Source organism: Montipora foliosa, chromosome 9 (genome assembly GCF_036669935.1).
Source record: "Montipora foliosa isolate CH-2021 chromosome 9, ASM3666993v2, whole genome shotgun sequence".
NCBI classification, from domain to species: domain Eukaryota; kingdom Metazoa; phylum Cnidaria; class Anthozoa; order Scleractinia; family Acroporidae; genus Montipora; species Montipora foliosa.
The window spans coordinates 39,826,057-39,842,138 of NC_090877.1; the positions used below are offsets into that span (position 1 = coordinate 39,826,057).

The window sequence follows — 16,082 nt, forward strand, 5'->3', positions numbered from 1 at the left end:
TCCAAATCGAGTCTTGGTTGTCAGCGGAAATGCAGGGGTGGGGAAATCTGTCATCGCTGCTGAGATGTGCAGAAGAATGCAAGAAGCTGGCAGATTGGCAGGAAGCCATTTTTGTCACCATGACAGAGCACGTCAGAGGAATCCCAAGGTGATGATGCAGTCTTTAGCTTGTCACCTGTCATTCTGTCTTCCAAACTACACGAAAGCCCTTGTGGAACAGCTCTCCGGAAATCTGGGCATAGAGATCAACGACATGGAAGTGACAGATCTCTTTGATTTGCTTTTTTTGGAGCCTCTAAACAGGGTAGCAGATCCAGGTTTTACATCTCTTGTGATAATAGATGCTTTAGATGAAAGTGAATACCAAGGACGAAATGATCTCCTTGACGTGATTGCCAACTTGTTTAAGCATTTACCATTTTGGCTTCGATTTTTGGTGACGACGCGACCTGAAGTTAACATTTGGGACAGCCTCAAAGATTTGCAACCACTAATACTGGAGCCACAAGATGAAGACAACTTGAAGGTCATTCGATTTTACTTTGAACGGAGTCTAAGCGATTTATTAGATGTTGGAATGCGCGAGCTGGTCTTAGATGATCTTGTGCAAAAGTCAGAGGGAGTCTTTCTGTGTGCCAAGTTTTTGGTAGATTTCATAAGGGCCAAGTGTTCAACTCTTCTCACCTTGGAACAACTGGACAAGACCCTTCCGGCGGGCATCGCGTGTGTTTACCAGTCGTATTTCGAACGGCTCGAACAAGACTTGTGTAAGGAACTAAACATAACTGAAGAGCAATTTCTATGTTTCCTGGGTGCAATTGCCGCTGCCAGGGAACCACTTCCATTGGGTTTTGTTCCTAAATTGTTGTGCACGAACTTGTCGTCCTCGACTGTTATGCGAAAGGCGAGCAACGCCATTGCCATTGTGTCATCACTTCTTCCTGTTCACGAAGACCGCATTCATTTCTTTCATAAATCAGTCAAGGACTGGTTGACAGACAAGTCAGCCTACGGGCAGCACTGTTTCAGTGTAGATGAAATGAAAGGCCATAAGATCCTGTATACTCTTTGCTTTAACGAGTTTGACGAATTAAAGAGAAAAGGTATTGGCAACTCACAAACCTTCCCTGACACTTCAAGGTACGCCTTGGAACATGGTGTTCAGCACATGTTACAGTTAGACAAGGACATGAAATCCTGCAGCCTTGAACAAAGAGTTGGAAAATATGTGTCAGACCCAGAGCTTCTGTACGCAAAGCTTTGTGTGAACCTTGCAGGAGCCACGGAAGATATTGTTGGTGTAATGAAGCAGGGTGGTTTGAAGACGATATCGACCAAGTTTCATGAGACCCTCTCGTCATTATTGATTCTTTTGAAGAAGCACCGCGTAACCTTAATGGAACATCCCTTTACTATCTTTCAAAGTCTGTTGAATGAGGGAAGTAGTAAATTATCTGATGACTCCCGCCTGCTTCTGGAGACCAAGTATTCCGATAAACCTTACATGGAGTTCTTAAACAAAAATGACTCCCAAACAGCTATTCAAGCTCAGTTTGTTTGTGGATCAGAAGTGGCTTGTTTGGATGTGTCCCCTAGCTTAGAATACATGGTGTGTGAATGCCGCGATGGAAGCATTCAGTTTTGGTCACTTGCTTCAGGTAACCTCAAATGGAAACGTTATGTCAAACCAAAACAGTATGGAAGCCGTTTGTGTGGTCCTTTTAGAATCATTACAAGTTTGCTAGTGTTTGGTTTTTATCGTTCTGTGGTATTTCATCCTATCAAGGATGTCATCTTGCCAGGAGTGCTAAACACTTCTTACTCCTTTAATGGAGACTTGAAGCCCCTCTTTCCTAACAGTAAGTGCAGTTTTTCTGTCTGTTCTATTTGCGGCGACGAGATGTTAACTGATTGTCCTGGCGATACAAAATGCCTCATGACGTGGAATCTGAACGATGGCATGGAGATTGCTCGTCTCAAAAGAGATAAAGAAATTTTATCTTTTGCGATGTCACAAGATGGAAAGCTCGTGGCAATTTCCCATTCACCGGGCTCTATTTGTTTAGTTGACCGGAAAAATGACTTTTCAACTCTAGCAGAGGTAGCTTTAAGTTGTTGTGGAATGATCCGGTTCTCACCCAACAGTCGATTTCTTTTGTGTTCAGATAGGCCCAATAACAGAAACATGTTTCGTTTAAGTATGATTGAGGGGCCCGAGCATCACTATTCGATTGACGTTGCTATTGTTCCCCGGAGAAGTTCCTTTGAGTTAGAATCCCATAGAACCGGTGGCTTTTTGTTAGGAGATCCCCTGAATGTACAGGGTTTTCCCGATTATTCTGATGTAGTGCTTAACAGCCAATCTCTTTTAAGGAACCACACAAGGAAAGGTTACATTGAACTAGTTTATCGGAATGCACCAACGCCAAACACAGAATTCGAAGATGTCAGATGTCTGCGATTCTCATTAACCGGCGAGAGTGTTTATGCGACAGCTTCCGTCGGATCGCGCGGACAGCGAATTATCGCTTTGGACGTTATAAATGGGGAACTAAAGGGGCAGAAAGAGATTGAGGGTGACACTATCTGTGATTTGGTACCTTTAAAAGAAGGCATTTTGTTTGCAACTGAGGGCACTCTTGAACTGTGGAACTTTGATTTGTCAGTTTGCATGCGACGATGGAGGTTTGGCGCGGATGCTGTCTTTCCTATTTCAGATGATCAGGTGGCATGCGTAACATTTGAAACGCGCGAAGGGTTCATTTTGGATACTGTTGGTGGAGACACTGTGGAAACATTTAAACTGCCTCACGGGGAGTTGATTGCTTGCTACAGGGACCTCCAGCTGTTTGCCTCGTGTAAATTCGGGCCAAGGTTCATTGAAATGAGGCAACTGGGTGAAACCGAACCACTGTGGCGTGCACTCCAGGGAGGCCCTTATTTATTTTTGACGGGGTCAATTTCCCCCAAGGGTCATTTTATTGTTGTTCTAGCGATAGGCAACGGCGAAGCGTACGTTCTCGATGCAGTTTCTGGTAATGTGCGTCTCGAGTTTAGGGATGTCACCATTTGCGATGGTGAATTCGTCAGTGACGAAGAGTGTATTTTTGTGAAATCCGTTCACCCAATTGGCGGCCGCCTCGAGCTGTTCAACGTAAGGTCTGGAGATCTACTCTGTGTAATGGATGTCGCATGGAACTTTTCTTATAATTTGCCTTTTCTTTTAGCAACGTGTCCTAGAGAGGGTCTGATTGCCACTTTTTCAGGCCAGCCATTGAACTTAAAAATTATCAAGGTAAAGCACCCGGGAGAAAGGACACTCGAGAGGAAGACAAAAAGGTAAGTTTGAAATGTATTGTTTAAAAGCCAATCATGCTGTGCCCAACGTTGTGGCCAACAGTACTATGAGCGGGCGACTGTTCAGCAAATGTAACCACGGCCCGCTGGTATCACATGATTTTTCTGTGTGTACTTCGAGTAGAGTACAAACCGTTATCAATTGTGATTGCTTGGAAGTGACTTGATTCCCATATACTGATATAGGCTTACATGTGGGATGGGTTTACTTCTGGACTCATTCTCGCATCCAGTGCATAGGGCGCGGCCGTTGGGCTCTGGATTCAAGTCGTTCTTAATACTCAACATGATCTCGAGTGTGGAATTACGATAATCACATAACATCACCCAGCACTGAATATATATGATTGTAATCATTATTACATGACATATACACTGGTCTAAGTCCATGTCTTTTAACACTGGATTTGAACTCGGAGCTTTGGAACAGCTATTCAGTAGACCACGATGAACAAGTTACAAAGTTTCTTCAATATTAGGTGTTAGTTCTATACACAGATAAAATGTTGATCAGGTAAAACGGGTGTCGTTGCACCATGCAAAGACAAAAAACAAAAGCGCAGCGAGCGGACCACATGCAAACCCCAGAGGGACTTCATGTGACCCAAACCGAAATGAAATTTAATAGACAAAAAAAAAGGAAAGAAACGAAATAAAATAAAATGAAAATGGTAACCACACTGGTCCCTAAAGGAGGGTCCAACAGCACTCATTTACAATTCCTCAGGCTACCATACTAACAACACAACGTATACAAGTAACTGTTCATGGACGACTGTCTGAAGTAAATGTTGATGGTTCCATGTGAAACGCGAATGAAATATGTTCCTATGACAGAGTCAAACTATGTTCCTGCATCATTTTCCATCTCTACTGAACACAACTTTGTCACTGGACGTGTAAGTATCGTGCTTGCAGTAACAACTACAGTGGACATGGTTTTCACTTTAACAGTGCGCACAAAACCGTCTCCACTCAAGAAGACCTCCAACACTCGCGCAATTAGCAACTTCCCTCTTGGGAAGGATTCGTTTTTCAACAACACCAGGTCAGTTTGTAAGTTTCTTGCTTTAACTTTGTAAGTTTCTCGTAAGTTTCTTCTCTTCTCTGTCCATTTCTTTCTCTCTTGGAGGATAGGCAAATATTCACGGGTTCACGTACTCCAAAACAGGTTGGCCAAATATTGCCCCTGTCGTCAGGCATGCCGAGTGTTGTCTCTTTTGCTGAATATACCGGGGGGTAAACTTGGACTGGGCCTCAAATGAAGTAGATGATTTTGGGTTAATGGTTGATCTTCTTGTGAGCTGTCATTGTTACGCGCTGGAGGTCGAGAATTCAAAATGTTGACCACTTCCGCCATTAACCTCGAGAGGACCACATCTGTTGCTATAGCTGACAAAATTCTCCGAACTGATCGTATCTTCCATTCCCATATGCCACCCATATGACTAGCAGAGGGACGATTGAAGACCCATCCTACTTCTTTCTGTCCACAGAATCTGTTAAGTTTCTGCTGATTCCACCCTTCTATGGCTTCTCTCAGCTCTTTATCAGCAGTTGTGAAATTTGTGCCTCAATCACTTCTTATATGCTCTGGACTACCACGTATGCTGATAAACCTTCGGAGAGCGTTCTCTATGGAGTCTGTCTAAGGAACGAGCAGTTTCAATGTGTGTAGCTCGCGTCATCAAACAACTGAAGAGACATCCGTACCTCTTCAACTGGGATCTGCCCTGCTTCACCATAAGTGGTCCAAAATAATCAACACCGACAAATGCAAACGGAGGTCTCCCAGGATTAAATCTATCCTCAGGTAAACTTGCTATAAACTGCGTCCCACCACACATTTCCTTAGCACGCGTATTACTGCTGACCTTCTTTTAATTATCCAGAACGTCTCTCGCAAAGACGACAAAACAAACTCCTGGCCCATGTGCCCTAAGCTGTCGTGACACTGCTTGATCACCAGATCTGTCTCATAATGCATGTTGGGGAGGACAATGGGGTGCTTCCTTTCATAAGCAATTGGGGCATTTACCAGCCGACCACCAACTCTCGGGAGGCCTTTCCAACTGTGGATTTAACTTGTGCAAAGATGCACCTGCTTTCTGGAAAACGTTCTTTACACAACCATTTTCATCATAATCTCTTGCATACGCCAGTACTTCCATTACGTCTGGAAAGGAAGCTCGTTGTACTCGCTTTAGGATTGCCCTTTCAGCTTCCTGAAGTTCTGCTGCTGTCAGATAACCGCAATTTTTCTTGGTTTCGATCGGAGAGTCTTGCAAGCAACATGTTCTTCTTACTCAATTGAACTTTCATTTTCAGGAACCTCTTGTAACAAAGCCACCATGCTACCGCACCTTTCAGCTTCCTCCAAGTAGAATAGTGGAAGATCATAGACTCCAGACCATTACGCATTGGTGCAACTATGGTATAAATTTGAGCTTCTTTCCTAACTTCCGGGTCTTCATCTTTTAACTTTGGAATTTCAATCATTTTCTGCCAGACACTCCCTTCCTCCCATAGAAAGTCAGGACCCCCTCAAAAACCAACCGTTATTCCTCAGTATTCCGTCCAATTTAAGTCCCTTTGAACCATCATCAGCGGGGTTAACATCTCTGTTCACATAATTCCACTCAGAGGTTAAAGATCCGCTGTGTATCAGCGTCGAATGATTGGATTCAAACGTATGGAATCTCTTCGATTCATTATTGATACACTTCAGAACTGAAGTTGAATCTGTCCAACAGTAGACTCGGTGAAATTTCATATCCAGCTCCTCTCTAACTATCTTTGAAAGCTTCACAGAAATCACAGCAGCCATCAGTTCCAATATTGGAATTGAAATTTCACTTAAGAGGGCTAGTCTCGCTTTCCCCATCACAAATGGACATTGCACTTGGTATGGTATACGGAGGTAAGCCACTGCTGCGTACCCTGGTCGTGAAGTATTGGAAAAAAGATACAACTGTGTCTCCCTAACTTCGGCAAACTGCATGGGTTTAAAACTACGATCTTGTTGGACCTCCTCCAGTTTAGGAAGGTCATCTAACCAGCGCTTCCACTGGGCTTGCTCCGTTTCTTAAATGGGATCATCTCATCCAAGCCCTTTTCTGGTTAAAGACTGCAACAGCAATTTGGCTTTCATGACATATGGTGCGATAAATCCCAACGGATCAAATACGGAATAGACAGCTGATACCACTCCTCTGTGCGTCATTGGTCGCTGGTTATTATCTGCAAAATCGTTTCCGAAGCCTCCCAGACAAGCTTGTCCTCTTCGATATTCCACTTGAGACCACGTGCTATTTCCGTCGGTGAATTCTCTAACTCCAAGTTCTTCACTGACTTTGATATTCCAACCTCTGGAATGGAAGATAATACCTCTCTGTCATTGCTGTCATGAAACGAAAAGCTTCTCTTTTAAGTAATTCACACAGTTCACCAGCTAACTTTACAGCTTTCTCTGTACAACTTGTTGATTTCATCATATCATCCACATACATGTTGCGCTCCACTGTCTCTACTGCTTCGGGATCAAATTCTTCTCCGTACACATGTGCAGTCTCCCTCAAGCAGAAATTGGCAATACTGGGTGGCTCCAAATAAGTGCTTGACCATTCGGTATTCTTCCACGTCTTTGGCTAATTTTCCATCCGGCACAGTCTTTTGGTTCCACCACCACCTGTACAAACATGTCTTCTATGTCTGCCACTAATCCCACGACTTCTTGTTTAAACTGGCCTAGAACACCCACCACCTAGTTCGTCTGATCTGATTCCTGTAACAGTTGTTGATTCATACCTCCATGCCTTAATCGTAAACAGCCCTTACTTAGTCTGGTTTAAGGAGGCTCGAAATAGTTTCTCCTTTTCTCACACAAATATACATATTCTATTCTTAGATACAGTTAGGGTAATCATATCAAGACGAAATTTGGCCAGGGTATTAAGTAACCATCATAAATTTCTCACATCACATTTTCCTGCAAAATACTGTTACCATGGAAACGATATAAGGCATTTCTTTGAGCCTTAAAATGAAATCTTTCGATACAGCGTTACCAGATATAGTTGGAAACAATCTCTAAAATATTCAAAATTCAACAAATTCTGGAGGTCTTTTAAATAGGTCTCTAATCATCGTTTTCACGTACAGAATTTTTTTAAATTTCAAAGACAAACATTTGAAGCCAATTGAAGTTAACATGCAAAAAATGAAAAAAGAATACCGTCCGGAAGAAGAGATATAAACGAGTGAAGTTGCAAAATCAGGAAAAATGAGGGGCTTACACGATCGGCATTTACGCATGCGTCACCCGCTGAGTCAGCGCGCGAGTGGAGCTACAGGCAAACACAAACAGATTTTAGTGTTTGTGCAAAATTTCGTAGTTTTCGTGAATAGGAGATGTATGTTTATATTCCATCTTTGTAAGAATTAGAAGTAAGGTGAGCGAAATCAGCGGTAATTTTATTTCCGGTGACCCATTTTGAATTATAAGCTGACGTGAGCAGCTTTAGATCCTCCTTAAGAGGGTGAACAACAGGATGATGAGGGAGATACCATACCGGCCTTTCTTGTACTTCTACCAACTGCTCCTTCGGAATCTTCTTAGCGTGACCGTTCTCAATATAATCACCCATTGCTGCTTTGTACGTTACATGCAATACGTCGTCTTTCATCAGTCTTTTCTTCAACAGCAAACTTCTTCGCTCCGCAACGACCCTGTTGTTAGGTAAAAATGGAGGATCACATCGCCAGGGCAAGGGCAACTTGATAATGCCCATCTACAACTGTGAGAGTTTCATCCATGACGTCTAAGGCCTTCATGTCCTCCAGCGATGCGCAAACTTTAGTCTCCACCTCAGTATTTTCAAAATCAGTCTTCCACAGTCTTTCTAGTTGTTGTTTCAGTTCCTCATCTTGCACTTCACGTTCAATATCGGCTAGTGATGGAGTGTGTTCAAATCTATCATCACACTTTGAACTTTGCTTCTTCTGCAACTACTCTCGCACAGGCATAATTGTCATTTCGCTTCACACTAAAGGCGTAATGGCTTTCAGAGTTGTTAGGAAGGCTTCGCATTTGCAAATCCCCACTACTGGTGCAAACGATCGGGCTGTCCATTAAAAGTAAGAAGTTAGAGGAACATTCATTACTGTTTCTCTTTCCTCCAGCAGGACCGATCACTGCCCAACCCAAGCTGAATCAAACGGTGACTGGTTCTCCTTCTCCACCTGCACGCCATTCCAACGGTACAAACAGCTCGGGTAATGCTTCAAACCAACAATCAATCAAACGGTCCCAACATCCAACTGTTGTAAATCGATAGTCTGCAAATGAGGCCAATTTTCACGGTGTTTCGAGCGTTAGCCCCTCGTCAGACTGACGAAGGGCTAACGCTCGAAACGTCAGCTTTTAGAATCTCTGTACGGTGGCTAATTTCCGCGCGAGCTATTCTTGATAAGTGCTACGAGTTCCCTGTAGCTTCACCTTATAACCAAGCACTTCAAGGCATTCAACCAGCTCTTCATGCGTTCCCGCCGTGAAATTGCGCCAAACTTCATCATGTATATGTTGTTTTCATCTTATAACTCTTCTTCTTTCCCACAATGATCCATCACTTTCTAAATGGCTCTTTTCAACTTTGTAAACACACCAACATAACTTGTACAACCACTGAACAATGCGTTTGCTCTTTCGGCTTCGTAACTCTCAAATTCAAATCTTTTTGGCGGTTGTTTTACCCGTGTACTCTTTGTTGACTGCGGAAGGCTTCTAACGTCTACCTCTGAACTACCTTTACAAACATCTTGTTGATCAATGTTCCCCCGCCAACGGAAAGCGAATGCTCAGACATCGTGTCCATTAAAACTGTATGCGATGCCGAACACTCAAAACAATCCACAGAAAAAATAGCGAATCTTCTATCTCAAAACGATGATTAAATGTAAAGTGTTGTTCTTAAGGCTTCCCTTCTTTTTAGCGAGTGTTATCACACGTTTACAGCTTGGTCTTATGACAAATAATTTAGATTATTGTGTTTAAAAATTTTGTCTAAGCAATCGGCCACTGAATGGTCTAGTGGTTAGGAGTGGTCAGAGGTCAGCAAATAATCGTAGGTTCGAGTCCCGAGTCCGGATTGCCGGGTTACCTTTTAAAGGAAATATGTTCATTTCCCAGAATTCCTTTCCAACTGTCAGTGTCATGAAATAATGATTATGGTATATTCAAAGCTGGTTGATACCATATTATTATCGTAACACCAGTCTCGAGAATGAGTTGTAATACTCGTCTTTGACTTGCGAGCGGCAACCGGAAGTGAGATGTTTTCCTTCTTAACTTGTCTTGGCACTTCCATATTTATATCACTAAGTATCTTTTCTCTGTTAGAGACGACTAGTCTGTCCAAATCACAGTATTTACATTTTCCAATTATTTTGCGTGCTGTTCTTGACAAATGTTTATTTGTTCGTCTCGATATAAATGAAGCCCACTTTTTTAGACAATTACCCTTTTTTTCTTAATCTCGCGATATCTATTTCATCCACTTTTCTCGACTCAGAGCACGTCAATTAAATGTCAAACAAAGTGCAGAAATGTCAAAAAGTGCGGGAAGTTGAAATAGTGCAATTGAAATTGTTGCATTGATAGCCAATCAAATGCGAACCCTGGATGGCGCAATTTTTGCGTGATCTGCGTGCGTTGCTGTTGTATCTCGAATTGTTTCACGTATAGAATCGCATACACCGTACTGTGAAGGTGTGCCCGTGCACAAAATTAGGAGCAAAAGTAACACACACCAACCCCAACAAGTGGAAAAATAGTTGCCCAGTGTGACACCCATCAAGCAACTTGTTTCGCAATTTGAGATTTACTTTTGTCGCATCAAAATAGCCCTTTTCACGGTTAGTTTTTCTCATTTGCATTACAATGTAATCTAACGTGGGTGCGAGGCAATTTCGGGTTAAAACTACAAAATAGCCCGAAAATGCCTCACATACATGCTAGATTACATTGTAATGCAAATGAGAAAAACTAACCGTGAAAAGGGCTATTGCAAGACAAATTGCCGAGTGTAACAGCGCCTAAATTTGTCTATTGCGTTGTGCGAAAAACGCAATAAGCGAAAATTTAACACTATGTATCGGTTATCTTCAGTTTTTTTCTATTCCACTCGAAAATGTACTGAAAACGTGACCTCTTTATCTCCCTTGAGTGAACACTCGATCGAGAAGAAAGGGTCATCAATTAATCAGGCGATTGATTTTTGTTTTCCTGCAGGTCCAAGCATAAGAAGTCAGTTTCTTGTGGTTGTCTTGTAATGTGAAGAAACAACGGTGATCATTGAACCACATTGTCTTCTTGTATTTTCTGGACAAATACTAGTGAACTTTCTAAAACTCGCATGTATTCTAAACTCTGTGTCAGACTGGCAGAGCTGTGTAGTTTTTCTCAGTTGATTTGTAATAGCAGGTTGTAGATGGACATCCATGACCTATTGAGTAACCGTGCGAGATTTTTTAATAGACGACTTAGTCTAGTGCAACAGCATACACTACGTTGCTCGCATTTAGTAAATTACTGTGTTTCTACGATTTACTTCGCGACGAAAAAAGATACGATTATTACTGTGGATAGAGGCTTTATTCTTTTTAATTGGTGCATCTTAAGAGTATGTTTCCACATTTTATTTTATATACAACCGTTTTATCGCTGGAAAGTTTGCAATTTTTAAAAAAGTGTTTTAGTGGTAGGTGTAATCGGCTGTATTTTACGTTAAACTTGTTTACTCGATTCGGCTTTTTCTAAGGCTGCAATTCAGTTATAGAGGCATCCATTGTATTAATTCTTATTCCATTACACGTTCAGTGAATGGAGAAAATTGTTACCAAGGGTAACCATTCTTATCAGTCCTTTTAAGATTTTAGTTTAATTAGTTATTAGAACAGCTGAAGACTTATCTTTTCACAAATTTTAACTTTGATAGGGAGTTTCGTCTTGTGATAAAGCAAGGTTGAATTTCTAAGCTTTGGGTGACTTATCCGCTAAGATTTTGCAATCTGAACAGTCTTTTGTATGAGAAAAAGTACTCATATATATGTTTATGAGCCCTCAGAAGACGACTACGGGCTTTTTACAGCAAAATTCGATGACATATGTTTTTGTTAGCTTCCGGCCGCCATATTTGTGCCCCTCAGAGGGACACAAAGGGTCAATGGGAATACTTAACATTTTTGAAAATGTACGATTGAGAATTACTTTGGTCATTTTTCTGCACATGGTGTTTAATTAAAACTTGATCAAATGAAACCATTTTGCCTCGTAGTTATGAGCGCAAATTACTATTGCGTCGAGAAGCCTGAAAAATTCAGGACTTCAACGGACTTAAACTTCAAACTTCAAATATTCAAATTCAGGACTTCAACCCCGTTGAAGTCCTGAATTTTTCAGGCTTCTCAACGTAATAGTATTGCGCTCATGACTGCGAGGCAACATGGTTTCATTTGATTTCATACCCGCAGTGCAACATATATGATGCATTTCATATACATCATTAAAACTTGATCCTTTCTGTTGTTGCAAAATATAGCTGTTGTAAGTTTTGATAGTGGGACGGTTTGTGTAATTGTTACATTTAGTCAAGTTATTCTCGCTGAGGCAGCCGTTAGTTGTCACCGTTGCAATAAAATATTTTCGGAGGCTGGTAATTTGTGCGATAAATACTCGAGGAAAAATCATGTGAAAGGGCATTTTCAGAAATTGGCGTTAGGATGTGTAGGCGAGCCCTCCTAAAACTCAAAGCTTCACTACAGCAACTTCAACATACACTTAATTGACCACTCCCCACAGAGGCTTTGCAGGCAAATGATGCAATCAACGAAACGACGGAACAAAACAACAACAGCGACTGTTAATAATCACAGAGGTAGACTGCATTAGTGTCACCTCCGGTTGGAAAGAATAGTTCTTTCCCGCACTTTTTGCTTTGCGTTGCGAAGTTATGTTATTCCTTTTGAACACTTTGCCTTATGCTGAGATTAAGAAAGCTTAATTCTACACCAATTAATCGAAGATGATAACTAAAAGCAGACAAAACAACATGATATTTTAAAACTGCTGCAGTTTTTAATGGGAAAATAAGTTAAGTCAAAGATCATTGTGGCTAAATGTTTCTCAAGTAAAAACGTCGATAAGCGCACCAGCATCGAGCGATGCCATGAAAACAGACAGGTTTTATCAACCAAGACGCTCTTTAAAGCGTTCACTCGGAATAACATGCATGTTGCACAGACGTAAGGTGATACATTTTGAAGAGTTAGAAACAAACTGCAAGGATTCAAGAGACTAAAGCGATGTTCAAATTTGCTAATTATGGAACAAAAATAGTAAATGTTTCTGCAGCCAGTTGAAGTCTGGAGGGCTCATGACAACGGATAAAGTATTGGTGAACATTGCGTAGGGTTTACAGCCACCAAGCAAAAGTAGTAGTTTGATTTGGTGCAGGTTGTCGGATCGGAAATAACGTGAATCTACGCAATGCAGGGGTGACATACAAAGAAAAACCAGTGGGCCAAGGGAGAGTGAAACACTAGCGTAGCGAGAGAGAAAACTTGTGAAAATCATTCTTTTTATTAATATGGCTAAGTAAAATTTAGCCCTTCTCTTACCAGCTACATCGGCAACCAGCTGGGAAGTTTCGAAATTAACAGTGTACGTTGCGAATAATGTGGTGACCACCCTTTAGGTAGCTAACATGAAGACCATGAAACAATCAAAAAATTGACATCCGCGGATAAAGCTGAAAGAAAAAGAATTTCGGGCATTTCCAACATACCGCTGCTGGGAGTTCTGTACTGACGATTTCATCATGTTGTCAACATGCAACATCATGATTAAGATTAACTATCTTATTCATATCATTTCCAGAAAACTGAATCCAGCATTTTCACTTTTTAGTTTACTAGTGAGCTTGGGCTTGAGTTTCTAAATCGGCGAACGAAGGGTGCGTTCGATTGACCGTATTCCGGAATAGGAATACATGGAATATAAGTTAGAAATCCTTTGTTTTTACGGAGATTCACATTAAAATTGTCATACGTCTGCTAAAATGCTATGTTAAACATATTTTTGTCGTCCTTGCTGCTTCGAAACGCGTCAAACATACCGTTATAATCATCACTCCACGTATTCTTATTCCGGAATAGGGTCAATCAAACGCGCCTTAAGTGTCTAAGTGGGAGGCTACAGAGGTTATAACTCTGATACCTTTCAGGTATTTCGAGTAATTGGCCACAATACCAATTAACAAATACAGTCCGTGTTTTACAAATCCAATCCAGTCTGTGTTTTACAATATGCCAATTAACAAAGATAGAGATAACGTGGATTTTGCAACAATTTGACGTTTCAGTCAGTTTATGACTTTATCCCAATAACGCTGAGGTGTAAAAATTTCTTATTTAGGATCCTTTCATTCGCTTTTGTGTTCTTCATGTTTACCCTTTGCAAGATTTTAGGTTCGTATGTTCACAAGTTTGTTTTGCATAGGGATGGTGTTTATATTTTCAGTTACAACATCTCCTTAGGGGTTATCGCGCATAGCTTTTAACCAATGAAATCCCCGCGTCCTAATTCTATTGTGCCTTTTGCTGCACCCAAAAAAGGTCAACGGAGATTATAACTCGGATATCTTTCATGTTTTCCGAGTAATAAACAACCGGTTTAATGGTGCATCCTACCTGTTGCTGGGTTCTTTCATCTTCCGTAACAATCCAGTGTTTGCTTCTTTACAAAAAGGTAAAGAGTGTAAAACTGGAAAGGAAATAATCAACAGTACGCATTTTCTAAACGATTTCCGGGCGTCGACCATTTTGACAATGAACTCGCAAACAATATGAGGGCGAGGTCACCAAGTACGTAACGCAATGGACGTTGTCATGAAAAACCTTAAATAACAATGACCACAACAAGGTTTTCTGAGCCCGCAAGACTGAGCACTCCCAGCAAACCATTGTTTTAACGAAAACCGCTGGTTCTGGTCGTTGCTGTCTAAGGCCTTCCCGTTGTCATTTCCCACCGATGCAGTCGTGTTTTGCCAATTGTATACGCAATGGTGCATTTGGCGGGAGGTTTGGCGGGAATGGCCTTGCCTGCCGCTTGCTAATATGTAGATTAGCAAAGCGGATCTCCCGGGTTATTTATCTCATTTGCGTTCGTTTGAAAACATGAACACCTACGAAACTAATGCGCCGATCAACTCGAAACTTCAACCCCCCCCCCCCCCCCCCCCCCTCTTCCTTGGGCAAACCCCGAGAATTTGAACTTTTGAAGAGTTGATCGTTCAAATTCCAAAATGGCCAAAATGGCCAAAATGGTGTTCAAATGCCCTCCCCTATTGTCGGATTTGCCTGTCGTCTTTAAAAAAGCTTGTGTGTAAAGATGCCAGCACATGTTTCGTGACCCTCTATATGATGATGTCGTTTTTACAAGACTTAAGCGACTACAAAAACACAACTTTAACATTGAAACTATTAAAATTGACTTGAATTGAATTAATTAATTTGAACTTTTGAAGAGTTGATCATTCAAATTCCCGCCCCCTCGGGCCAAAATGGTGTTCAAATGCCCTCCCTATCATCTCTATCTTTGTCAATTGGTATGTGCCACCAGAGTTAGAAGAAATTGTTCCACCTCTGAAGCCTTTCAGAAGCGTAGTGTTGAATACCAAACCTATCTAATTAACAGAGGGTATAATCCCTCTCAAGTCAAACAACAATTTGAGAAAGTCAAATCTATTCCTAGGGAAAATCTGCTTGTTCCCAACATTAAGCAATCTAGAAAGGTCTTTCGGTTGGTTTTAGATTACAATCCTTCTCTACCTAGCATCGGGAAAATTCTACATTCCCATCGGCATCTCATTGACAATTCACCCTTCTTATAGCTAAAATCTTTCCTAAGGGTTCTATCATTCCCCCCTTTAGAAGAGCCAAAAACATAAAAGAAATTCCTGCACGACCTCGTCGCACCGATCTCAATCGCAGAGAAAGACAAGGTTGCTTTAAATGTAAAGGGAAATGCGATCTCTGTAAGAGATTTTTAGAAGAATCAGACCATTTTTGTAGCGCTAGTACAAGCAGGAGCTATTTTATCAGACAACACCTTCATTGTAAATCTAAGAACGTAGTCTACTTGATCACTTGTAACAAATGTAATGTTCATCAGTACGTAGGATCCACAACTAACGAGTTTAAAGTCAGATTTCGGAACCAAAAATCAGCCATGAGTAGAAATAAGAACACTTGTGAGGTTGCGATACACTTTAAAAAGGAAGCTCATGTCTTGTCTGATTTTGATTTCGTCATCATTGAACAAATTTGCAATTTTAGAGATCACAATAGCCTCGACCATCGCCCTCTAACAAGAGAAGCTTACTGGAGTGCACAGCTTTGCACCCTTCAACCTTACGCGGTTTGAATAAAAGATCAGAGTTTAACTATATGAATAGAATAAGATATAATTAACACTTTTGTAATACCTTAAGGGGCCTAGTGCCTATTTCTTTTTATATCATTAATTTATTAATTTTATTGTTTTTATTTGTTAGCTTGATTGCATTGTAAGAGAGAGATTTTTATTCCAAGTATTGTTAGTCCTGCGCATTGAACACTTTTTACTGAAGAAGCCCGAAGGGCGAAACGTCTAATAAAGTGTTTGACCA

At 41.2% G+C, this 16,082-nt stretch overlaps 1 protein-coding gene across 1 annotated transcript in view; it reads left to right on the forward strand.

Annotated features, from left to right (window-relative positions):
• Positions 1 to 11,850, forward strand: part of LOC137971300 (uncharacterized) — a 35,328-nt gene extending 23,478 nt beyond the window's left edge. Inside the window, exons 3-4 of the mRNA XM_068818115.1 lie at positions 1 to 3,339; positions 10,646 to 11,850. The exon at positions 1 to 3,339 is cut by the window's left edge and continues 944 nt beyond it. Coding sequence (XP_068674216.1) covers positions 1 to 3,339; positions 10,646 to 10,691 — 3,385 coding nt within the window. The 3' untranslated portion in view covers positions 10,692 to 11,850. The remainder of the gene's footprint in view (positions 3,340 to 10,645) is intronic.
• Positions 11,851 to 16,082: the final 4,232 nt, after the last annotated feature.